The sequence below is a fragment of the Littorina saxatilis genome, linkage group LG14 (assembly GCF_037325665.1).
Source record: "Littorina saxatilis isolate snail1 linkage group LG14, US_GU_Lsax_2.0, whole genome shotgun sequence".
Lineage (NCBI taxonomy): Eukaryota > Metazoa > Mollusca > Gastropoda > Littorinimorpha > Littorinidae > Littorina > Littorina saxatilis.
In genome coordinates this window covers 21,390,084-21,416,979 of record NC_090258.1, presented here as the reverse complement: position 1 = coordinate 21,416,979, position 26,896 = coordinate 21,390,084, and the positions used below count along the sequence as shown (strand labels likewise).

Here is a 26,896-nt window from a genome sequence, read left to right as displayed (position 1 = left end):
TCTGATGTTTCTGTCTAGATGTGACTACCATACTGCTGGATTTTTTGGGATGCAGGGTCATTTTGTTGTTAATACACCACTGTTCAACGTCGTTGATTCCCTGCTGAAGGTCAGCCTCCACTTGAACTATTTTTTTGGACGATGAGTGAAGAGAGCTATCATCAGCAAAAAGCTCACAAGACAGGGGTCGACACTAACTTATTTGGCCTGGGGCCACACTGGCCCCAGAGATGGAAATTGCTGGGCCGGAAAAAAAATCTGGGGCCCACTCTCAGTATTCACGTGCGGCAATGCATTGTCTGTTTTTCTTCATCGTACTGAAGCCAGGGAAATTCTTTCAACCATTTGACATTGAAATTACGACAGCGCTTCGCGCTTTTGGCTGCATCGGTTTCCTTTTTTCGTTTCTCTCCACCCTGTTCTTCATCTTCATTGCCATGTCTTTTTACACCAGGGATGTGTCGCCACATTTTGCGTTTGGCATTTAAAGGCGATACTTATCTCTCACGCTAAAGAGCGCAATATGGGAGTTATTTCCCTTACGACATTGTCCTTCGACGATTTGAATGTGTTTTTTTCTTGACTGCGGCATTGATCGTAACGCAAATTTCAGTGACGACTTTGACTGGCGATTTTTAGTGATTGGCTCTGCTGGCATTAGAATTTTCGGTTTGTCATTGTTGGAATTTATCCTGGGGCGGAGTGGGCCCCAAGCTTCGGCAATGTTTGGGGCGGAACACAAAACTCTGGGGCGTTCCGCCCCCCGCCCCCGCTAGTGTCGAACCCTGCAAGATACATTTGTATTCGTAATATGCAAAGGTAGGTCGTTTATGAAGATACTAAATAAAAGTGGGCCAAGAATGGACCCCTGAGGAACTCCGCAATTTAGAACACCATCTTGTGAATATTGACCATTTAGATATACCCGCTGGGATCTGTTCGTGATGAACGATGCAAGCAACTTAACTGTATCACTGTTGTTTATATAAAACTTTAGTTTAGTTATGAAAATATTGTGATCGACTGTTTCAAACGCTTTCCTCAGATCGAGGAAAACTGCACCAACTAATTTGGAATCGTTGATAGCCGACAGCCAGGTGTCACAGAGACGGACAAGAGCCGTGGAACAAGAATGAAACTTACGAAAACCAGATTGGAATTGGTAAAAAAGATCGTGGCTTTCCATGTGATGGATTACATGTTTATGGATATGCATCTCAAGAGGCTTAGAGAGCACCGATAGAACAGAGATAGGACGAAGGTTGTTGATGTCGCTAGAATCCGACGTCTTAGGAATAGGAATAACTTTAGCACATTTCCACTCCAGAGGGAAGACCTTTGTTTTAATACATAGATTGTACAAGAACGTCAGGGACTCTACTATATACGGAAGTGAAAGTTTTAGAAAGAAGGTACTAATAGTGTCTACGCCCACGGACTTTTTATTCTTGAGGTCAGATATATATTTCCCTACTTCATGAACTGCCAGTGCAGGGGTAGGGCTCTGGTCAGCAGACCGCAGCCGGTCACTACAGAAACTCTCAAGGAGAGGGTTAGAGCACTCGTTTTGTGTGGCTATAGAATTAGATTGGGTAAGGAGGGACGCGGCGGACAAGAAGTGGTTGTTAAGCGTGTCTGGCGATGCCACGACCGAGGGCGCTAAAGACGGCTTACGCTGCTTATGCGTAACCTCGTTCATGGCACGCCAGAGGTGCGCTGTATCACAATTATTCGAAATCATCTGTTCGAAATACCTACGTTTCGAATTTTTCACTAAAACACTGATTTTGTTCCTCTGAAGTTTGTACTCGTTAGTGTTTTTGTCCTTCTTAAGCGTGTCCCTAATTTTCATAGCCTCCATTATTTCAGCTGTAATCCACCCAGGCTGCGCCTTTTGTTTAACTCTCCTCCTTCTTGTCCACAATAGGCATAAACAAGCTTTGCCACAAGGATAAGGCATCGTCAGAATTATCACAATTATGTACAGGAGAAAAGTTGACATGACTCAAATCATATAAAAAGGAAGTTTCATTAAAGTTCTTAGTTGAGCGGTACTCAAAGGTGGCATGTTCGCCCTTGGCACGCTTCCGTGGTCTCCATGACAACGTGCACATGATGGGACTGTGGTCACTGAGACTGACATCAGAGAGCCGGACGTTAGACACCCTGTTTACATTATTGGTATAGATATGATCTAGTAGGGTGGAGGAGGTGGGAGTAACTCGCGTAGGCTGCTGCACCAGTTGTTGCAGTCCAAATAAATTGCAAGTTGACTCCCAGGATGTGTGTGTTTTTAAAAGATCAATGTTGAAATCCCCTAAAAGAATATAGTCAGATTTTGGATTTGCCGCAGTGACCAAGTCCATCATGTGCACAAAGTCATCATACCAGGCATAATTATAAGAGGGATTTCTGTACAAGATACAGATAAGTATGGTAGAGTCTTTAGCACTACGCTTTAGCTGAACCCACATGCTCTCCACTCCCCCGGTCTCTAGATCCGGGCGCCGCGTGACATAAGGCAATACGTCATTGTGAACATAGATGCCGAGGCCCGTCTGGGGAGAACGAGTGGCGTCCTTTCGAAGAAAAGTATAATTGGGAATGGAAAGTTCGGAATCAGATTGCAAATTTAAGCGGGTTTCCGTGAGACCAAGGAGGTGGAGGCGCGGGGGTCCGCTAAGAAGAGAGAAGATGTCATGCAACTTGTTGCCTAGGTGATACACATTAACATGACCGACACGTATGCCCGAGGAAGAATTAGCAAAATCTCTCATAGGTTATAAAACAACGCAAAATTGAAATTAAAAAGCACTATTAAACGAAAGGGGATAAGCACAAGAAACGGTGTAGGTAACACGAAACAATACCTAACAAATGTAAGAACAAAAGTCAAATAGAAAACAAGTGAAGACAAAACGGAAAAGCAAACAAGACTCAAACAGCCAGACGCTTTTGCCAAAGAAAATGAATCAGATGCACATGGGATCAAAATAAACCAAAACACGCAGCGCAGTTCATCAAAAAATTAATCGTCACACCGACTAAAGTCTTGGCACCACAATGGTGTGTTAACACGAGTGCAGCAGAAGCCACTAGAAAGCGTCACTAACGCACTCAAGTCACGTTCAAACGAAGCGTGACACGCAAATGTCCGGGTTAAAACAACAACAGCAGCAATAAAGGAAACCACGCTGCAATATATGCTGTCACGGGTGGTAGGTACCACACAATTAAAAACTATCTCACCGAGAAGAAGAGAGCAAAACAATAATCGAGGTTTGAGGAAGATACGATCCGGAATTGTTCAGAAAGTCAAATACAGTGAATCATCAGTTCATGGCAGATTTTGGGGGCATGCATCACTGTCACATATACCCTTTTACGCACACACACATACACTCACACCCTTACACACACACGCATAAGCACACGCACACACACACACACGTGTATCGTTAATGCATATTGTAGCTTCCCATGTAAGGTGACGGCCAGCCGGCCCCAGAAGGGGGAGAGGGAGAGAGAGAGAGAGAGAGAGAGAGAGAGAGAGAGAGAGAGAGAGAGAGAGAGAGAGAGAGAGAGAGAGATTAAAACTAGAAAATGTGTGCTATATAAAACAAGGATAATCACTGTCAAATCTTTGCTTGTACCTGCATGGTGTTTACTGCGCTATATACACAACCTGTTTTATTTCATTTATTTGTTGTTGTTGGGTTTTTTTTTGGGGGGGGGATGTTTAGTGATAAGGGTTTTTTCAAAGCCTTTACTGCTTTAGTCATTGAATCCACCCGACTTCGATTTATTGTTCAGTGATGGGTAATTGTGTGACCAACTATGTAAGTTAGTGATTGTTCTGGCTTCATACAATGACATTGCATTAATTTTATAAGTGTATGTGTGTGTGTTTCAGGCAAAAGCTGATATTACAGTCCTAGTTGTATGCAGTACCTCTGCTTCTTCGTTCAGGAATCAAAGTATACAATCTAAACCGATTATTTTGTTCAATAATGTTCAGCTTACCATCCCGAAGAAGGCAGTAACGTGCCGAGATATTGATTATAGATATTAACGTACCTAACCTGGTTACTGGTGTGTTTTCTTTTTATTTCAATAATGTAAATGTGTGACAACTTGCAGGGTACTTGATGTTCAGAGCAATTTTTCTGGCAAAAGACCTTTTATGGATCAAAGAAAACTTTTGTCGTGGTGCACAAGTCAATCAATTTGGTTGATAAATAATTTGTGCTGCATTTTCCCTGGTTCCAAAACGTAGTATGTATTACCACATATCCTTACCTGTCATTGGCATCACATGATTCTCTGCAAGCAGTCTTTTGTGGAAATACGTCATTTAACACTTGCACTTATAGTAGGGCTGATGGGGTCTATGTCGACCAAAAGAGTGGGATTCTCTGTAGGTCGAGTTCCTGTAGGTGGATTCCCTGTATACCTAAGACTTTAAAATTGGCAATCTAGTATACAGGGAATCCCACAGGGTGCAGTTTTTCAATAAAACTTGCAAACCATACTCGAATTTCTAAGAAATATCAAAAAAAGATCGAAAAACATCAAATTCTAACGATGTCGCTAAGCATCACGTGACTTTCATTGATATTAGCAAAACGCTACAGGAACTACACCCTGTGGTATTCCCTGTATACAAGATTGCCAATTTTAAAGTCTTAGGTATACAGAGAATCCACCTACAGGAACTCGACCTACAGTGAATCCCATTCTTTTGGTCGACATAGACCCCATCAGCTATAGTAGGTGGCTGTGGAACGGTAGACATGCAACGACAACGAACAACAAAAGACAAAGTGTGGAGTACACTCATTTTTCTTAACATACGCTAAGTTTCTTTGAGAATGCTCCAAGTGAAAATCAGGGGTTCCTAGGCCTGATATCACAATTAAACAGCTTCTTCTCAGAATCAGGAGGGAAAAAACGAGATGTCGTGACAAGAACAGACAGCAGCAGCAACAACAACATTGCTAAATCGTCGCTTTAACAAAATTTCATGTTTAGTATCGCAGACAAAGCACGGCTACTGATCCGACCAAAGCCACACTTCATGCACGATGGGCACATTGTTATGGCCAGCTTGTTAACGTGAGCATTGTGTATGTTTTACATAGAATTGAATGTGTTTGTCGTTGTGTCTGTCATCTATCCTAGTCGTTTGATTTAGAATAAAGCAAACTTATTACAATGACGATTTTCTTCGGTTTTTGATGAAGGATTGGCATCAAGACTTTTCCTATTTTCCAACTCTGCCACCATACACTGGCCGTTCAGGTCTGCATGTCGACCACATGGTGTGTGATCAGATTTTTCGGACATGTTCACAATGCTTACATGACCACCAAATGGAAAATCAGTTGGTATTTGTTATGTTTTTGTGTAAGCACAATCTTCATACAAGTAAACAGAAACAGTTTTGTTGCAAACAGAGCCTTCATAAGAAAAAATGCTTTTTCGTCAAAATACATACCCCCTTTTTCGTATTGCGTAAAATATACCCATAAATTCTGGACATCATATTTTTATTTTTTTCACAACAATGAAACCAAACTTTGGCATATGTTTTAGCAATATATTCACAATAAAACCTATGAGTTTGAAGGCTGCATCTTGTTTTGTTTATTTTTGAGAATTTTTTTGCAAACCCATGCAAATGGCCAGTTTCTGGGGAGAGACTGGGGAGATAATGGCCAGTATAGAAAGAGTTAATAAGTAAACTAATGTCAGAAGTAGGTATTTACCTTGTTTGCCTTCGCGTTCTTGATAGCCCGCTGCAGCATTTGTATCACTTCCCTTGACATTCAAAACGCCAATGTATTTCTGAAAGGAAAATAAAGATATTGACCGAAACATCACACAAGTGGTATATCATGCTAGGTTTTGTTTACAGTGCCTGTTCTACGACCACATCTGATTGTAATTTAAATAAAGAAAAACTGTATCCATTTATTACTTCTCTATTTGTGTGTGTTTGTGTGTGTGCAGGGGCGGATCACATCATTTTTAAGGGGGAGTTTCCAAATTTCTTTTAATAGGGATAATTTGACGACGCGAAGCGTTTAGTTGAAGACGCGAAGCGTTCAACCTCCTTGGGGGGGGGGGGGGGGCCGACAAATATTGATTAAAACAAGGAAAATGGATCAATCTGAGCCAAGAAACATCCCCTAATACACCTTCCAAAAAAGTAAATATATTAAGAAGAAAAATTTGAATCACAACAAGGACAATTGATCGATCTGGCGCAACCTGAGCAAACTAATTAGCCAACTTCTTTCCAAAATCGTCACTTAGAATACAAAGGCCGGCTCCTAAGTGGTCCGGAAACCCCGGAACCCCCCTCCGGATCCGCCCAGTGTGTGTGTGTGTGTGTGTGTGTGACCGATGACCTTCTCTAAATTCTAATCGTTGCGTTTGCATGGTAATAAAGTTTTAATACTGGATATGCCCATGAAAAAATATCATTTCTTGTTCATGTCATTGTGTGTGTGTGGCCAGGACCGTGACTTCTGCTTGTCGACGTCTTCAGAAAAGACACAAAATGCCAGCAGGCGTATGTTCTTGGAGCACTCAGTATGCCGTCATCTGCAAACAAATAAATACAAATTATTCAATTGTGTAAATAAAGAACAATCATTTTAATATTACAACAAAAAATTCATATAACTGTAGTCTTCACCAGAGACATCCACTACACTATCTTTAAATAAAACTGCCGTAAAAAATTGAAATACTATAAAACTTACCCCCACTCAGATCTATTTGGGATTATTCAAGTTTCAACCATGAAACGATGCCGGTTTGGACAGATCTGCTAGTTTGCCGCTGAAACTGAAATCAAAGGCGATCTTCAGAACTATTTCTAATCTTGTATTTGTGATTAATATAAAATACTGATCTTCCCAATAGAAGCTGATGTGTATACACATGACCAGGACAAGGTATTTTGTTACAGGGCATTTACGCAGACGTCGCAGTTGAAAATATCGTTTTAGATCTGATTTTTTACAGCAGCCTGTGTGATTCAGAATCGTCTGCCCTTTTTACAGACGATTCCTATGAGACTGCTCAATCATAACTGATGACAAATTCAGAAACAGATGATGGTTTCAAGTAGGCTACAGTAATGATTCGTTAAAAATGTCAAGCCACTCGTCGATCATTCACACTCAAAGAACCCAAGCCAAATCTGCTCTGGTTCCGAGCAGCTTTTTCCAACTGAGACCCTAATTGTTACGCATCTGCCGCGAAAAGATAGACCACAAACAAGCGGCACTGTACCATGCTTTCGTTTATGTTGCTAAACAGATTAAATGTGCATTGTAAATGTGCTTACAGCGAAGAAATGCATCCTTACTTACCACAAAAATACTGGTACCACATTCATCGCACTTGTGTCTTCTTACCAAAACCTATCGATATGTTTGTTTACGATATATTGGTAATTACTAACCGTTAACTATTTTTCAAAAATCTGAAATGACTTTTAAGAATCAAAGAAAGATTTGCTAAAACGGTTGACTTCAGAAAATAAGCAATATTTTTCTGAACCATGAAATAAAAATCGAAAACTCCGTTTGATCTTTTATTTTGGTAGATTGATGACAACAGCCGGAACTGAAAGTACCAGAACCAAAAATTAAGGGCATTAATCAGGTAAACTAAGAAGATTGTCGTTCCTGGCGCGCACTTCACATGTCCGTCAAACAGTGTCCGAGTGAGAGAAAAAAAATTTTTTTTCGCAGTTCGACAGTATATGAGGCCCTTCTTCATATCAAAGTGTAAAGGTTGCTGAACGATGTTTTTCCTTTTTGCTTGTTTAGTTACACTTTAACATAGACGGGGAATGTGTGTGTGCGTGTGTGTGTGTGTGTGTGTGTGTGTGTGTGTGTGTGTGTGTGTGTGTGTGTGTGTGTGTGTGTGTGTACCCCCGTTTCCACAGGTTTGGTTGCCTAAATCACCATAAGGCAACCATCCACACGTGGATGGCAACCTAAACTCTGGATGGGAACCTAATTGTGTGGATGGTCGCTTCATTTAACACCGTTAAATTGACTTTTTTGACGGAAAGAATGTCATAACAATGTTCAAAATGACATTCTTTCCGTCCTCTATAGGCGACGAAATAGGTCAAATTTTGTGCATTTTTTAGTGCAAAATTCTTCGATGCCGGAGCGAGTACTGCACCCAGTGCTGTTGTAGTGCAAGTGCACTAGAAAGGCACTACACCCAGTGCCGCCTCTTAGGTAACCATCCACACTTTAGGTACGTGTGTGTGTGTGTGTGTGTGTGTGTGTGTGTAAAGCAATTCCGAAAAAAAATTACTGGACCAATCTTCATGAAACTTCACATATTAGTGTTCCTGGGTATGATATCGCATGACAATTCTTTTTTTTTTCGATAATCATAAATGTCTTTGATGACGTCATACCCGGCTTTTAGTGAAAATTGAGGTGGCACTGTCACCCTGGGAGGAGGGGGACGGTAATATACGGTAATATACGTTAAACTCTACACCTGCTAAACACGAGTGTACGTGCGAGTTGCAGCCCAAGAACAAAGTAGAATAAATACAGGCCAGCTTCTCCTGATACTACGTATTTTTGTTTGTTTGTTTAGTTATTTGTTGTTTTTTCTTCGAAGCGCCGCGGAAGTAGAGGTTACATGCCGAGTCTCAGTGATTATTAAAAATAATGGTCGAAGTTAGCGGATCATGAAAAATGCGAGCTTTAGCGAGCTTTTTCATGACCGCGAACTGAGACCATTATTTTTTATAATCACTGAGACGAGGTGTGTAACCTCTTTATTCCTCCTTTCTTCAGTTATTCAAAGAAAAGAGGAGTTTTTTTGCGAAAGTTTGATCGAATCCTATTCTCTCAACCAGTCAACCTGCGCAGGCGATCGATTAATGCGCGGTTGTATAGTTCCGTGCAAATCATTCCATTCTGTTAACACTTCTTGTCAGTTTTCCTATTTTGGGCTAAAATCAAGTACACAGATATGCTGTTATTCTGCTGTGGCGGCAAAGGCAGATATTGTGTGTTCTGTATATGTTTTGGTATCGGTTAAGATAATGTTCTTTCGTCAAATGGGACTAGCAGACGAACTTTTGCACCCGTGTTCCAACGTTAAAAACTGTATGAAGTTAAGTTTTCTGGGGAAAATAGTGTATGAAACCGCTTTATGTTGTTTAAATTGATGAGATGTGTGCATTTGGTTGCGTGTGATCTGTTTATTAAATGAAATATTGTTGAAAACTGACCGTCGGATTGCAGTCTGTTGTCGAAGAAACTGAGTGAAAAGAAGGGGAACTACTCTTGTCGCTGGACAAAGTATGAGTTACTTGCCTTGGGAAATTGCTTGTGATGAACGTCTGATCTAGATTCAGAAAACAACCGAACTCATGGATTTTATATGGAGATTCATGTGTTCAGGCCTGTAGTTGTTAATTTAAATGCGGTATGTTTGTATTGTTTGCTCCAGAGATGTATACTTCGTACATTAGAGCGTTCGGAACTTTTCAGTCGCAAAAAGTAGTACCGAAACAGAACAGCTTCTCAACCCATTGCACTATCGAGGATTCAGGCTGTTGCTGGGTCGTTATTTGTTTGGTTGCTGGGTCATTATCGAAAAATAACTACCCCTACAAGTTTACAGAGGTAAAGAAGCAGAGGGGGGAATAATAAATGTTAATGGTCAGTTTTTTGCAAGAAGCAGAAAAGTGTCCCAATTTCTTTGTAAATATTGCCGCTTTAAGTGACATTTTTGTTTGCATTCCACATTAGAACAAATATTTACCTTTTATAATAATGTTCGCTGTGTACAAGCTGCTAAGGCTGCAATTAATAAGATTTCACGAAGCTCCGCTTTCGTTTTTCTGCTAGGTACGTGACGGGGATGATGAAAATTCCCCACTTCTTGGTCAGCGTTATTGCGGCGGCACTACCATTCCTGACACCACGACGTCATCACAGTCCATGATGTGGATACGTTACGTCACAGATGATTTCAACCAAGACGCGCGCTTCATAGTACATTACATCCAAAAAAGACGTATGTGTTTGTAGGAAGAACTATTTGAACAAATAATAATTCATCAGCTCGCAGCTAAATTAATAATTTTCCCCCCAAAATATACTTTGAGATACTGTGGCTTAATTGTTGTCAGACCAGATCTTGGGTCGTTCCGAGGGGATGATATCGTCTTCTGTTTCACCTTTATCGACCAAGGCCGGAGGCTGAGGTTGATAAAGATGAAAAATAGAAGGCGATAAAAAAAAGCCACCAAACATTGTTTTTGTCATCATTTTTTTAGCGCCTTACATGAAATGAAAGTCGTAGGAAGGCATAGTTATTTATAAGAACACTTTTGCCCCTGGTATAACACAATAAGTCCATTTTTGTCACAAATCAGAAATGAGATTTTAATGTCATCATAATGAGCGCACCAGCTTAAATTTTGCCTGTACATGCTTTTATGTTTAAATAGTTTCTTAGTTCTTTTAGATTAAGTCCATATTATAGTGGGGCCCCCAGTTGAAACGATTGTTCAAATTTGTATACCAACATATAATTTGGTGTGCTGTTAGAAGACATCCAAAGAATGTAAATTCCAGGGGGGGGGGGGGGGGGGGGGGGCAAGCAATTTTTGTCCTCTGGTAAATTTGGTTGCTGGGCAACGAAGTGCCCAGTCGCGAACAATGTCAAACACACAGTTTGGGCGTTTTAACACATATAAACTATAATATAAGACTGAATAAACATAATAAATCCATATTATTGGGTTGTTGTTGTCTTTTTAATGCCTTTAAGTGAAAAAATAAATAAATGGTTGAAAAATGAGCCAAAAATCATACTTTTGGAACCTTCGGGTTAGGCTATATTTGTAGGTGCTCCCAAATAGAGACAAAAGAAGATAAATAATAAGCATGAATTGACCAGGGAACACACCAAAGCTTTGGTGATATACAGGTGAGCCCAGGGACCTAAATAATGTGTATATCTAACACGTTACTTAACAGTGTGTGTTCAGACTGAAGCAGTGAAGACATGGCAAGCGGCGTGAGTAAACACATGGACTGGAGCCTGTGCATCTTTTGCCAGAAGGACACAACAGAAAAGCTGATAAATCCCACCGAAGAAAGCTACAGCACAGCAGAGAGACATTTAAAAGGTTTTAAAGCAGTTGGAGCGTTTCAGTCATAACTAAAAATAGACAAATTCAATGATGGGTCAGGGATTGCGTCTTCGTTAGCCAAACATGGAGCTAGGTGGCACAAGAACTGCCGTGCTAACTACAACCAAAGAATGTTGGACAGAGCTGAAAAGAGACGGCATGATGAAGCTGAAAAAGATGAAGGCGAGACAGGAAAGAGATCACGCAGAGAGTGGGAAAGTTTCTCCACAAGAGACCCGTATGTTTAACTGTGGCAAAACTGGAAATCTTTCTAGAGGTTCTACATACCAGCTTGAGTCACATATTCGGGAAGCTGCTTTGAAGATTGACCCTCAAGTTGACAACAAGTCACGTCTCACGATGTTGGGACTGGCTCACATGGCCAGACGAGGGTTTTGCACTTCACGGGTAAGCCATGATAAGATAGTTCGGCCAGATTGAGCCGGTTGAAACTAGCTGAAAGGCTGCTGCAAAGGTCAAAGCCACTGTCAGACTCAATTCACCTTAACAGAGTAGCCCTTTTCAGAAATCAGAACAAGTCTACTCAGATGACCAAGAATCTGAAGCTGAAGACAGCCAAGACCAACTGTGGTTTGTTTGCAAGATTGTATGTTGGATGTCAGGCTAGAGGAGAAGACCTTGATGAATTCTTTCAGCACGAAAACCAGTCATTCCCTCCATCAATCTCAGATTCTGGAGAATTGCGCCACGGCAACAAAAGCGATCTCCTGCACTGTTTTGAGAAAACTCATGACCCAGTACTCACTGAACCACAAGTATCAGCTGTTCTCATTGATGGTGCTGCGCTGGTGCACATTCTGAAGCCACGCCAAGCACAAACATTCCAAGAGTACAGTGATTCTGTCTTTTTAGCATATGTCCTGATGTGCCTGTCTAACGCTGATCGCGTTGATGATGTCTGAAGTCATCAGTGATGAAGAAACGAGGCTCTGGCATGAGGAGAAGAGTGAAAGGAGACGTTGCTCTGCCACGCAACTGGCCAGAATTCCTACGAAACAGTCAAAACAAAGAAGAGCTGTTTCATCCTGTCTGAAAATCTGAAGCTCGTCAAGGAAGACGGGAAAGTGGTCATTGCAACACAAGGTGTGGACTTTGTTAGTTCTAGTGACATTAGTGAGGACCAAAGAGCCTTGCTGTCCCCTTGTTCACACGTAGAGGCTGACACCAGACTGGTTGTACACTGTTCTGACCTGTCCAGAATGAATCACACTGACGTCATGATCAGGAATTTAGACACTGATGTAGTGGTGCTTGCAACAGCTCACTACCATTCCCTCCAGCTGGAAAACCTGTGGGTTGCATTTGTGCTGGATCCCACTATCGTCTTCTGCCTATTCACGACTATGCCCAGAGAAATCAGCAGCACCTCTGATGTTTCATTCTCTGACTGGCTGCGACACTGTGTCATCTTTCTTTGGTGTCAGTAAGAAGAGATGCTGGGAAGTGTGGATGTCTGATCCAGAATTCACAGCTGTTCCTTTGGGTGCTTGCATCACCGGACAAGTTCAGCCAGATTGAGCGCTTTGTTTCGTTGATGTTCGACAAGTGTTTCCGACAAGGTGAACGATGCCAGAAAACACCTGTTCACGAAGAAAGGGCGCATGCTGGAAAACACCCCACCCACTCAAGCTGCTCTTCTTGAACACACGAAAAGAGCGATCCTGCAGGCACTCATCTGGAAGGAAGCTCTCATTCCGCAGCCAGAGATTCCAGATCCTGCAAGCTGGGGCTGGGAAGAAGTTGATGGAACTTATTCGCCTGTTTGGACATCACTTCCAGATGCATCTAAGATCTGCTCTGAACTAGTAAAATGCAGCTGCAAGAAAGGTTGTAGAGGTCCGTGTAGCTGTGCCACAGCGGGTGTCCCCTGCACTGCTCTTTGCTTCTGTGATGGCAAATGCCAGCGTGACTGAAAGACTGAATTCATGAACCGGTTATGTGAGTAAATCGCTATGGATATAGAAGAAACTATGTTTACAGGTTTCTTTTTCAAACTCTGGCATTATGCATGACATGCATTTCTTTGTTAACAAATAGTAGAAATACAGCTTCATGTACAGTATTGAGAATTTATCTGTAGACAATTGACCGGACAGTATGTTTTACATCAGTAAGTAGTGTCGTAGTGTCATCTGTCTTTGCTTTAAAATAAAGCAGAATCATGAACCCATTCCAAAAAGATAGCAACTAGCAAGAATATATTTGTCATTTGCATAATTTTAATAGTCAATGTGCAAGCTTGCGATTGTTACTAGACGGTACCGTTCTTGAAAAGAAAACCGATTCATTTGTATATAATTATAAAACGTCAATAGCCATTGCAGGGGCGGATCACATCATGGGGGTTTCCAAATTTCTTAAAGGGACAATTCGTTTAGTTGTGTGCGCGAAAATGGAGCAATCTGGTGCAATCTGAGCCAAGAAACTTCCCCTAATACACCTTCAAAAAGTAAATTTAAGAAGACAAATTAGATTACCAATAAAAGGAAAATTGACCGATCTGGTGCAACCTGAGCCAGCAAATTACCCAACTACCTTCCGAAACCGTCATTTAGAAGACAAAGGCCAGCTCCTAGGAGGGCCCGGGCGGCATGCACCCCCCCCCCCCGGAAAATGTTGATAGAAATCAAGGAAAATGGAGGAATCTGGTGCAATTTGAGCCTTCAGTTTCTCATTATTTTTAAATGTATTTTTTTTTAATACTTTTTTTTTTTTTAGGCCGCGGGGGGGGGGGGGGGGGGTCCGGAAACCCCGGAAACCCCCCCTGGATCCGCCCCTGAAGTGTGTTTATTGTCCTGATGTTAGAAACATGGTACAGGCAAACATAAATGTTAATTCAAAGGTAAACTAAACTCTTAGTTACAAAGAACTGGTGTTTTGAATGTTCACCTTCTGCAAAAGTGCGTTTTGAGGGTATGCTTACTAAACAGGTCATATTTTCGTTCATAGACCATTTAGAAGTTGCCCCTCCCTGGCATTTGGATCCTGAGAGATGTCTTTTTAACTGTATAAAGTATCATGTTGGTATACCAATCCGAACAATTCAGCCCCTATTCTGCAGCTAGTCCTAGCACTATTACATTTGTTTTATGTTATCCAAACACAACGACAGAACACAGCAACTGACGTAGATTTTGACATCAAAACTCGTTTCACGAACTCGGAATTCCGCGATGGCAGAACAAAGTAAATGTGTATTTCAAAAGAGTCAGAAGAGAGCAAAGACGGAAAGAATCCGTAAAATAAACCAAATAAACATCCGAATATTGACAAACAAATAACAAAACCAAAAACACATGAAATACGTTTTTGTTGTCGTTCATTGTTTCGAAGTCGAGAGCGTTAGATCAGAGCTTTCCTGTGGCAGTTTAACCAGGACACAAGAAATATACCGGGTGAATAAAAGTCAAAAGGTACCCCATTATTGAAAATGTTGATATCCATGTTGAGAAGGGTACCGGTTATTTTCATGAGCATCGTCCCACATTCCTGAGAAAAAGTCTTCCGTTAAAAGAACAAATCATTTGCAGAATTTTAACAAGGGCAGAGGGAATTTTTGTCTCCCTACGTGCGTGCGTGCGTGCGCGCGTGTGTGTGTGTGTGTGTGTGTGTGTGTGTGTGAGCATGCAAAACCCACCAACCAGGTTTATGTATATGTTTCACACAGTACCAACTGGGGCAATTTGACAAGTGGGTTCCAAATTTTGAAACCCAGTTGTTTAAACGTCTTTTTTGACGGAAAGAATGTCATAACCATGTTCAAAATGACATTCTTTCCGTAAAAAAAAAAAAATAAAACTTTTTTTTTTAACGGAAAGAATGCCATATTCAAGATGATGACACTCTTTCCGTCAAAATTCCGTCCCCTATAGGCTACGAAATAGGTCAAATTTTATGCCTTTTTTAGTGTCAAATTCGTCCATGCCGGAGCGGATACTGCAGTCAGTGCGGTTGTAGTGCAAGCGCACTACAAAGACACTGCGCGCAGTGCCGTTGTAGTCCAAGTGCACTATCGGCTAGGAACCCACTTTGGGGGTTTTGCGTGTATGTGTGTGTGTGTGTGTGTGTGTGTCAAAATATACATTCCGGCTCATCTTGATATCCAATTTCTCGAAATGTCTATGATCATCTGCTAACAGTCAGCATATTAAAAACTAACTTATAATAGCAAGAATTGAGAAGATACCTGCATAAAGGAAGCTGTCCGTAGTGTAAGATGTACGAAACAAGCGGTAACTCAAGAATTGTGGTGATGCATGAATTTAGAACACGGGCTTTTTTTTAGTCGAGATTTATGTCTGTTGATAATGGTAGCTCCCACGTTTCGTGTCAAAGTCATATATCACACGCACTTTGACGTAGAATGATCATGATCGAGAGTCACAATCTATGTCATAACCACGGCTTATGACACCATATTATCTAATCACAATATTTGCTTTGTGGAATATGCAGGGCTCCCCATAGTGCGCGTCCCTGCGTCCTATACGCACTAGAAGCCGAAAACACGTACTAGAAATTGAAGGAGGGGGTCCCAGGACGCACTAAACTTTATAAGAGTGGGTCCTGGGACGCACTAAATTTTCTTTGTTTTGCGTACCGTAGATACCTTTTCAGACTGCTATCGTCAGCTATTGTACACAGCACACTATGTGTGACCACAATGTTTTATAAGTACACCGGGACTTTTCGGATTTTCGACCCTTGGGACCCTCTAAGATTCTGCAGTGGGGGTCCATGGACCCTCTAAACATTGAAAATGGGGGTCCGTGGGGAGCCCTGATATGTAAAGTGATTTCTAACCTGTATTTGAATTGTTCTGTGTTGAAAGCGTGCCCCACAGTCGTTCTCACAGAGAGGAACGGTACGTTCACTTCATCTTTGTACCCGGGCAACTACCAAAATGATGAAGCATGTGAGTGGCAGATTATAACAGAGACTTACTACGTTATCTACCTGACCTTTGACACCTTTGATGTGGAGGCTTCGTCTACTTGCAATTATGACTGGGTGGATATTTTTGATGATGCCACTTCGCTTGGCAGGTACGTAATATTTTTATCAAGTTTTCAAGTCATATGCTGGTAGTTTGTTCATTAGTTGTGTTTAATTTACATATATGTATACAGACTAGACGCCAGTAAATGGGCTATGCTCTGATTACTGTTAAAGAGGGGGGTGGGCTAGTTTGAAGAAGAAATGCAATCATCGTGTTCCTTTAAATCATGAATGTGTTTTATCTGCTTTGTGTACGAAACGCGAAAGACATATTTTCCAAACCATATTTGGCTTCTTCTGCTCGTTTATTATATGTATTTTCAGTTTTCTAAAAAATAAGCTGCTACGGAGCAGCCATTTCGTGACATGCCTCGGGTGAGCATTTACTCTACTTGCTGAGTCAGTGTTCACCCTCTGAACCAATGATTTGTTCGTTAACAGTAGATACATGGCTTATTCATGGCATCATTCTAATAGTTGTGCTCTTTTTGTGTTCATAACATCTGTTTCTATACACTGAGGTATCCACTGAGTTAAGCACAATAAGATTTAAACAAAAATGAATGTTATCAGATTCTGTGGATCTTCAGGACCTGGAACGTTAAAATCATCCAGCCACAGAGTCACAGTCAAGTTTCTTTCTGACGATGTATACACCAAGCAAGGCTTCTCTGCAACCTATTTCTCAGGTAACAGGCACATTCCTTTCATTAATGAATGTCCCAGTTTAGGTAAACCGTCAGGGTTTTATTTATTAGTGCGCCCTGCGCCATTGGCGCATTATATCTAAAAATGTCCCATCACAATTCCCTTCAGTGCGTCAAAGGGCGCATTGAGATTACGAACCACTGCGCCACCAAATGTACACTTTACATCGGATTACACACACACTCACACACACACACACACACACACACACACACACACACACACATACACACACACACACACATACTCACACACACACACACACACACACTGACACACACACACACACACACATGTAGAGATACCACGATATAGCGGCTAATTCTCAGATGGCACCATATTGCACCATTTTGCATCTTTGGTCAAAACGCGCACAGGCCTCTTTGGCGCTTCTTGCCTTCGACTATGTCCCATCGGTATTTGGTTGAGGTTGACAAATGTCCCATTGCCTTTTTTTCCCAGGCTAAACGCTGTATAAAACCGTATTAAAGTCAAATGTATGACTGCTATCAGTCATTCAGCCTGCATGACATTCCGTTTTCATATTAGGATTTTATATAATGTAACCGAGTGCCGTAACACTACGATCACCTCGGGAAGCGAAGTGCAATCAAACAGGATTGAAAATGTTAGGGCTAATTTCTTAGCCCTATAAAAACTGTTATGCAAACCCGAAGGTTTCCATGAACATACAGACAATCGGAAACCACCAGACTCCATCACAAACAGAATTCCACAACTCACCGGTGTTGACTTAAAGGCCAACAACTCGGGTGCAGAGTCTGCTGTGAAAGGAGCGGTAGCCTCCCCTGTCACAATAAGGAAGTTGTTCGAAGTTGATCCACAACTACTTCAACAATTGTAAGATAATTCTACAATCTGGAGAAATCAGAAACGCTTCATGGCTGTGCAAGAAGAATAGAACCATTTTTGAATGAAAACGCCTGAACGACTACAGTACATCCTTCCAAACAAACAAAAGTTAGATAATTACAGCCAGGGTAGCTCATCAGTTGGTAGAGCATTGGACTTGTGATCCTAAGGTCTCGGGTTTGAATCCCGACAGGGACTGACACGGATCAAGTTGATGTGCAGACTCAGAGACGGTATCCATGCCCCACCCCCGTGTCACCTCACGTAAAAGACCTCGGTCATTCTGCCGTAAGTGCAGGTGGCTGATTACACCTAAAAACACGCAGACACGTGGGTAGCGCGACTCTTCTTGCTGCTAGCTTTCCACTGGGAGTAAGCGACCCGAATTTCCCAGCATGTGGATAATAAATTAAAGTGAATAAAATTAAATGAAATTGACCTTAAACATTGGCACACCGTACATCAAATTGAAAGACAGGCGAATATTCATGGTGCTTGCCAAAAACTGATCAGTTGCGCCATTTGGGTTCTGTGACCTGTTCTTTATACACCTTGTTTGTAAAGCGGGACTGAAATAAGTCCTGAATGTCGTCCTGAGGTAGAAGACTGTTACTGAACAAATAAATAATGTATACACACCATTACTTCTGCTAGGCATGTTGGTATAAACGAAGCGCATTGTTTATGTCACAGAATGCCGTGAAGGAACATATGGAATGCGTTACAGTCGTGCTATCTTAGAAAACGTGTCATTCTGTGATCACGTAAACAAAATATGATCTACATGGCGTGATGTGCGATGACGGCATTGATGAGTGAGTGACATCATTATGTGACGTGTCCCTCCTTAATTAAAAATTAAACATGTTCTCTATGTCACAGATTGCAAGCAAGGATTGTATGGAGAAAACTGCACTAACAACTGTACCTGCAACTTGGAAAACGTCGCCTCGTGTGATACCGTCAACGGAACGTGCACTTGCAAAGCCGGCTGGGAAGGCGTGAATTGCGATGACGACATTGATGAGTGCGTGACGTCATGTGTGACGTGTCCGGATAACTCTGCGTGCCTGAACACAGCAGGGAGCTACATATGTCAGTGTCATACAGGATTCGTCAGGAACGCCACAGGAGTCTGCGCAGGTGATGCTAGAGAATAACAAGTCCCGTGAAGCACTATAAAAACATGTATTCGATCCAGTTGGCCTGAAACTAAAACATCAACCCTGAAAAACAGTCATCACCGAGACTACTTGAAGTAAGTCTTGGTTAGCTATGCCCGAAGACCGAGACGGGTCCCATTCGTTTCCGCGAAGTATGCGAACGGAGTACCTAATTAGGGTTAGCCTGATTAGGATATTTTCTTTAATTGTCAGGGTAAACAATACTTATCTATATATTTTAGGATTCGGAACATGATAAGGAATACAATGTAATCATTTGTGGATCTATTACTAACATTTAAATCATAATTTTGAGACTTTTAATGAACAAACTCATTTATTAATGTTTAAGCTTCCAAGCTGAAATGCAGTCCCATAGATAGCTTGACCAAAATCTCAATCAATTATTTTGGTTGACAAATGGTGGCCACAGTGCCCTCTCAACTTTTGCAAAAAGCCGGGTATGACGTAATCGACGACAGTTGTCAAAATTGAAAAACAAACACGTCTGGAAATATCATCTTGAACAACTTGTATGCTAAGTTTTATGAAGATTTGATCAGTAATCTTCTCGGAATCGCTCTCTCTCACACACACACACACACACACACACACACACACACGCACACAACACACCACCTTTCTCGTCTCGATTTCCAGTTAAAGGCACAGTAAGCCTCCCGTAAACCATCACAGATACTGTCAGGCTTTTACACACAGTACAAACACCCTTTCATTTAAAGGCACAGTAAGCCTCCCGTAAACCATCACAGAGCTCCCCGAGCGTCTAAATACAGTACAAGCATACTTCCATTTGAACGCTCACCGAACGGGAACATCCTGGCTGCTTTCTGTCGAGCGTGAGACATTTTCAAAGAATTTATTTTCGTAGACTTGTTCCGTTAACAACAACGGCGCCTCGTTTTTGCGCTAGACCTAACTTTTAAAATCTAAATAATAAATTGACAGCTTGTTACACAAACATTCTTTAATCATAAAAGAATTCGTTTTTCATCAAGACAAGATCAGAACAATTCGAAGTTGTGAAAGTTTAAAAAAAGAAAAGCCCGGAAGCAGGGTCACGCAAGGGTCGTGGCAGACGACGGCCGGTTTATCAGTGCAAATCGCCGTTCCTCTCAACAGTCAAAAGCCATCGCTAGAGTTCTTGTGAACCACAGCCGTTGTTTCGTGCATAAAAAAAACGTGCTATTGTAGATAAGCTCACGTCGAGTCGCATTCAAATGACTAACTATGACGACTGCATTGTGAAAAGGGAAAACTGGATCACACGGGTTCACGATGGCTCAGGGGTAAGATAAACCACGCAAAAATAAATTCTTTGAAAATTGTTCGCTCTTTACGGAGGGCACCTAGGATGTTCTCAATTGGTGAGTGTTTAAATGAAATGGTGTTTGTACTGTGTGTAAAAGCCTGACCGTATCTGTGATGGTTTACGGGAGGCTTACTCTGCCTTTAAACACTCACCGCTTTTGATTATCCTAGGTGCCCTCCGTAAAGAGCGAGCAGTTTTCAAAGAATTTATTTTTGCGTGGTTTATCTTACCCCTGAGCCATCGCGAACCCATGTGCTCGGTTGGCCTAGTGGTAAGGCGTCCGCCCCGTGATCGGTAGGTCGTGGGATCGAACCCCGGCCGGGTCATACCTAAGACTTTAAAATTGGCAATCTAGTGGCTGCTCCGCCTGGCGTCTGGCATTATGGGGTTAGTGCTAGGACTGGTTGGTCCGGTGTCAGAATAATGTGACTGGGTGAGACATGAAGCCTGTGCTGCGACTTCTGTGTTGTGTGTGGCGCACGTTATATGTCAAAGCAGCACCGCCCTGAAATGGCCTTTCGTGGTCGGCTGGGCGTTAAGCAAACAAACAAACAAACAAACAAACTTGGCAGAACCGTCGTCTGCTACGAGAAAGACGGTTTGCGTGACACGTTTCCGGGCTTTTCTTTTTTCAAACTTTTAAAACTTCGAATTGTACTGATCTTGCCTTGATGAAAAAAGAATTCTTTTATGATTTAAGAATGTTTGTGTAACAAGCTGTCAATTTATTATCTAGATTATCTAGTTTTTAAAAGTTAGTTCTAGCGCCAAGACGAGGCGCCTGATTTGCTGATCAGAGGGTCCACGAAAATAAATTCTTTGAAAATTGCTCGCTCTTTATGTAGGGCACTTCGGATGTTTTCAAGCAGTGAGTGTTTAAACGAAAGGGTGTTTGTACTGTGTGTAAAAGCCTGACATTATCTGTGATGGTTTACGGGAGGCTTACTGTGCCTTTAACCCTTAAGACATGTAGTCAAAACGTGACTAATAGTCAAAAGCACACAAGCTTGCTTTTAGCAAGCACATATAAATGCACTAAATAATCATTTAGATCTTGAATCATACAGAAAGTCGGCACATTTTCTTTTGTACATTTTTTTTTAGGAAAGACGAGTTTCTACTGTCTTAATTTAATTCGTACACAGCACTAACTTTCGAAACATCAGGTGTTTTAAATTACAGGAATGGGGTATGAGAAACGTTCGATGCGATTTGTTCACAACTGTCACACACTTCTTTGAGATTAGAAAGATATTTCATACCTAGCTGCCCATTGTGACATTACATGCTGCACGCCCTAGATCCTGGAACGCCTAGTTGTGTCCCCCGCAGGCGCTACACCCAATTTTGTCCCCCGAATTAATGCCTTAAAATAGTAGATAACCAGACTTTCTTGTATTGAAGTTTATATCATACTGACCGGTACATGTTTTTGCATCGGTTCAGCCAGTTTTCTTACCATTTAAAGGACCATAACAGGCTCTTTTTATGGTCAGATAAAGCAGTTGGGGTTGATTTAACGATATAAAACCGATCAGTAAATCTCAGGTTTTGTGTTGCATCAGTCTAATTTTACACAAAGTGCATGCTCAAAAAGCGACCAAATTCGTCTGCTACGCGAGACTTCAAATTCCCCGCGGCGGCAAGCCCTTGGCTGTGACGTCACAGCGGGAGCCAGAAGCGAAAGTAGCAACGCTCGGTGTGCGTCTTTGCTGCAGCTGTGGATGCGCGCGTGCTCCCAACATCATGCCAAGAGAGTGTGCTGCTGCCGAATGTTCGGAGTTGCAAAAAAAAAGACTCGGGCTTGAGTTTTTTTTTTTTCTATCCGACTGGGTAACAAATACAACGAAGACAATAACACTGACAACAACTCGAAAACCAAGAACAACTACAATGTCAACAACAACAGCTTTACATTGATAAACTGTAGGTGGAACACGATTGATTTGACACGTTACAACCTTGATTTCATCTACGACGACGACAACAACAACATCAACTTAAATTCGAGAACATAATTATACGTCTTCAACAACATAGCCAACAACAAATCCGATAGAACTTCAACTACACTCACAACAGTGATCATGGGCTGCCTTATCTATTTGCTGAGTCTGGCAGACATTTTACTTCCACCCTTGAGAGAGAATGTTTTTTCCTCGTACACTTTGTGCCTCAAACCTGACTAAGAGGATACAATTCTACATTAATCCTCGATTATCAACCGAAATAGGTGGGACACTTCCGTCTCAACTCGGACGCCGCTGTAAGAACGATCTCCAGTAACAGACGCTGATAACGATACAGCTATCTGCTCGCTCCTAAGCCACTCCCCCAGCCTGTATGTCTACACACTGGCACCAATTAAACCTCCAACTGAGCTGTTAACCCGTGGTTTGTAAAAATGTAAAACATATTGTAGAAATTACGTGGAACCTAAATCTGCGATTTGTAAAAAAAAAATTAAAAACAAATAAAAATAAATATCTCTATTCAGCCTATTGTCCCATCGCTGGGAAATTCGGATCGCTTCCTCCCAGTGGAAAGCTAGCAGTAACAGAGTCGCGCTACCCCAAAGTCAAGGGATCCATTAGATTTATTTTTCTTTCTTTTTCCATTTCGTTATTTTCCTTCATCGCTGGCGAATTCGGATCGCTTCCTCCCAGTGAAAAGTTAGCAGCAACAGAGTCGCGTTTGTGGTCCAAGTTGTGGAAATTTCCAAGTTGTGGAATGTGTCCAAGTTGTGGTATGTGTCCAAGTTGTGGTATGTGTCCAATATGTGCAATGTTGTGGTATATGCCCAAGTTGTGGTATGTGTCCAAGTTGTGGTATGTGTCCAAGTTGTGGTATGTGTCCAAGATGTGGAATGTGTTCAAGATGTGGTCTGTGTCCAAGATGTGGAATGTGTCCAAGATGTGGAATGTGTCCAAGTTGTGGTATGTGTCCAAGATGTGGTATGTGTTCAAGATGTGGTATGTGTCCAAGATGTGGTAATGTGTCCAAGTTATGGTATGTGTCCAATATGTGGTATGTGTCCAAGTTGTGGTATGTGTCCAAGTTGTGGTATGTGTTCAAGATGTGGTATGTGTCCAAGATGTGGAATGTGTTCAAGTTGTGGTATGTGTCCAAGATGTGGTATGTGTCCAAGTTGTGGTATGTGTCCAAGTTGTGGTATGTGTCCAAGCTATTGTAATGTGTCCAAGTTATGGTATGTGTCCAAGTTGTGGAATGTGATGGGACAATAAAGAAATGGAGAAAAAAATCTAATAGATTCACTGACTTTCGGGTAGCGCGACTCAGTTGTTTCTAGCTTTTCACTCGAAGGAAGCGACCCAAATTTCCCAGCGATGGGACAATAAAGAAACGGAAGAAAAATCCCAAAGATCTCCCTTGACTTTGGGGTATCGCGACTCTGTTGCTGCTAGCTTTTCACTGGGAGGAAGTGATCCGAATTTCCCAGCGACGGGACAATCTAGTAATGATATGGAGAAAGAAAACAAAATCAACGGAGTCGCGCTACCCCAAAACTCAAGGGATTTTGTTTTTGTGCCTTGACTATTGGGTTGACAAGAAGATATCGGGAACATTAACGTGATTTGTAAAAAAAATGATTACAAATCACGGGGCGCGCAGACCCATGATTTTAACTCCCCAGGCTCAAAACTGTAAGGTTCAGCAGCTAAAGTTGCTTCTATGAATACCCGTTCTGACGTCATCGAAATTTTTACCCAGAATTCACCACTTCCGTACTCTCGCGAGGTAATACCTGAAAATCGACCCTCGGGAAAATATGCAAGATAATCAGAACTCGGAGTGTGTAACCTATATATATTACACTTGAGTTCTCGAGCGTGGGTATCAGTATTGACTCGACTCGAGTTTCCGAGTCTCTCCGTTCGTATTTGTGTACTGTTCTCTGTATCTCCCTGTTCGAGGCAAGTTAAGTTAATAACTGAACCTATGCTCCAGTTACTTTGTATACGTTTGGAAAGCAATATCAAGTAGCGATAATTTTAAGCCTGACCGACATTATGTTGTGGTCTGGCTACAAAATGCATTGACCAATCGCCGAAAGGCGCTGACGTCATTGCATGAAAGGATTTCCCTACCCAAAATCCTCTATAATAATTCTTGATGACATACAAAGATTTTTCTTCGGGAAGACGACGATCTTTGGACGGTTTATTATATAAAGGGAAGCAAGCGGTTAAAAACGGGCGTCAGTAGAGCCAATGAACAGTGATGTAAACTTGTAGTGTTCCATCCACTTGTGCTGCGTGTTATATTAAACTGTCCAACACACTAATTTTTGAATTTTATAGATAATCTAGTTTGTAACTTTTATGACATTAAACCCTCTAATGGTGTATCGTTTTGCAAAATTACATAACCATTATGTCATTCATCTGTTTTACCTTCGTGGCATTTTCAGCGCCTCAATTACAGGCGCAGGGAGTGTCACTGAATTGCGGTTGATAGGACTTGTTCCTCTCTGCCACTTGAGGCTTAGACAGAGGCAAAAACATTAGGGCGCCATGCACGTGATTTTCGTGCAGACAATCTTTTTGCAATTAAAAACAAGTCGCGTAAGGCGAAATTACTACATTTAGTCAAGCTGTGGAACTCACACAATGAAACTGAACGCACTGCATTTTTTCACAATGATCGTAGTCCGCCGCTTGTGCATAACGGAGTGAAACTGACGAGCCTGTTCAACGCGGTAGTGGTTTCGCTGTGCTGCATAGCACGCTTTTCTGTACCTCTCTTCGTTTCAACTTTCTCAGCGTGTTTTTAATCCCAACATATCATATCTATATGTTTTTGGAATCAGGAACCGACAAGGAATAAGATGAAATTGCTTTTAAATCGATTTCGGAAATTTAATTTTGATCATAATTTTTATATTTTATATTTTCAGAGCTTGTTTTTAATCCAAATATAACATATTTATATGTTTTGGGAATCAGGAAACGATGTAGAATAAGATAAACGTAAATTTGGATCGTTTTATCCATAACAAAAATTATTACAATTTTCAGATTTTTAATGACCAAAGTCATTAATTAATTTTTAAGCCACCAAGCTGAAATGCAATACCAAACTCCGGCCTTCGTCGCAGATTGCTTTACAAAAATTTCAATCAATTTGATTGAAAAATGAAGGTGTGACAGTGCCGCCTCAACTTTTACAAAAAGCCGGATATGACGTCATTAAAAGTATTTATCAAAAAAAAGAAAAAAACGTCCGGGGATATCATTTCCAGGAACTCTCATGTCAAATTTCATAAAGATCGGTCCAGTAGTTTGGTCTGAATCGCTCTACACACACACGCACAGACAGACACACACACACATACACCCACACATACACCACGACCCTCGTCTCGATTCCCCCTCTATGTTAAAACATTTAGTCAAAACTTGACTAAATGTAACAAGTCGCGTAAGGCGAAAATACAATATTTAGTCAAGTAGCTGTCGAACTCACAGAATGAAACTGAACGCAATGCCATTTTTCAGCAAGACCGTATACTCGTAGCATCGTCAGTCCACCGCTCATGGCAAAGGCAGTGAAATTGACAAGAAGAGCGGGGTAGTAGTTGCGCTAAGAAGGATAGCACGCGTTTCTGTACCTCTTTTTGTTTTAACTTTCTGAGCGTGTTTCTAATCCAAACATATCATATCTATATGTTTTTGGAATCAGGAACCGACAAGGAATAAGATGAAAGTGTTTTTAAATTGATTTCGACAATTTAATTTTGATAATAATTTTTATATATTTAATTTTCAGAGCTTGTTGTTAATCCGAATATAACATATTTATATGTTTTTGGAATCAGCAAATGATGGAGAATAAGATAAACGTAAATTTGGATCGTTTTATAAATTTTTATTTTTTTTTACAATTTTCAGAATTTTAATGACCAAAGTCATTAATTAATTTTTAAGCCACCAAGCTGAAATGCAATACCGAAGTCCGGGCTTCGTCGAAGATTACTTGACCAAAATTTCAACCAATTTGGTTGAAAAATGAGGGCGTGACAGTGCCGCCTCAACTTTCACGAAAAGCCGGATATGACGTCATCAAAGACATTTATCAAAAAAATGAAAAAAACGTTCGGGGATTTCATACCCAGGAACTCTCATGTCAAATTTCATAAAGATCGGTCCAGTAGTTTAGTCTGAATCGCTCTACACACACACACACACACACACACACACACACACACACATACACCACGACCCTCGTCTCGATTCCCCCTCTATGTTAAAACATTTAGTCAAAACTTGACTAAATGTAAAAAGGGCGACCACCCAGTAAAGTCTCGGTTCAATGATGTACTTTTTGTTGTTTGGTGGTTAGCCACAATGTAAAGTTTTGACAAACTTCAAACTGGAGTTTGGTGCTTCTCCTCTAACATGTTTAAACAAGTCGCGTAAGGCGAAAATACAATATTTAGTCAAGTAGCTGTCGAACTCACAGAATGAAACTGAACGCAACGCAACGCAGCAAGACCGTATACTCGTAGCATCGTCACTCCACCGCCCGTGGCAAAGGCAGTGCCCGTGGAATTGACAAGAAGAGCGGGGTATTCGTTGC

General features: G+C 41.4%; 1 protein-coding gene and 1 long non-coding RNA gene across 2 annotated transcripts in view; one reads left to right on the top strand and one right to left on the bottom strand.

The window, feature by feature from the left end:
* The window catches only part of LOC138947341 (uncharacterized), a 9,520-nt gene extending 1,654 nt beyond the window's left edge, over positions 1 to 7,866 (bottom strand). The window contains exons 1-4 of the long non-coding RNA XR_011449623.1: positions 7,386 to 7,866; positions 6,771 to 6,855; positions 6,526 to 6,609; positions 5,769 to 5,847 (exon numbers count right to left, since the gene is read on the bottom strand). This is a non-coding gene — a long non-coding RNA (uncharacterized lncRNA). The remainder of the gene's footprint in view (positions 1 to 5,768; positions 5,848 to 6,525; positions 6,610 to 6,770; positions 6,856 to 7,385) is intronic.
* LOC138946546 (fibropellin-1-like) overlaps positions 1 to 26,896 on the top strand; it is a 90,675-nt gene that overhangs the window by 25,978 nt on the left and 37,801 nt on the right. Inside the window, exons 5-8 of the mRNA XM_070317988.1 lie at positions 9,909 to 10,077; positions 16,053 to 16,266; positions 16,793 to 16,908; positions 18,683 to 18,943. Coding sequence (XP_070174089.1) covers positions 9,909 to 10,077; positions 16,053 to 16,266; positions 16,793 to 16,908; positions 18,683 to 18,943 — 760 coding nt within the window. The remainder of the gene's footprint in view (positions 1 to 9,908; positions 10,078 to 16,052; positions 16,267 to 16,792; positions 16,909 to 18,682; positions 18,944 to 26,896) is intronic.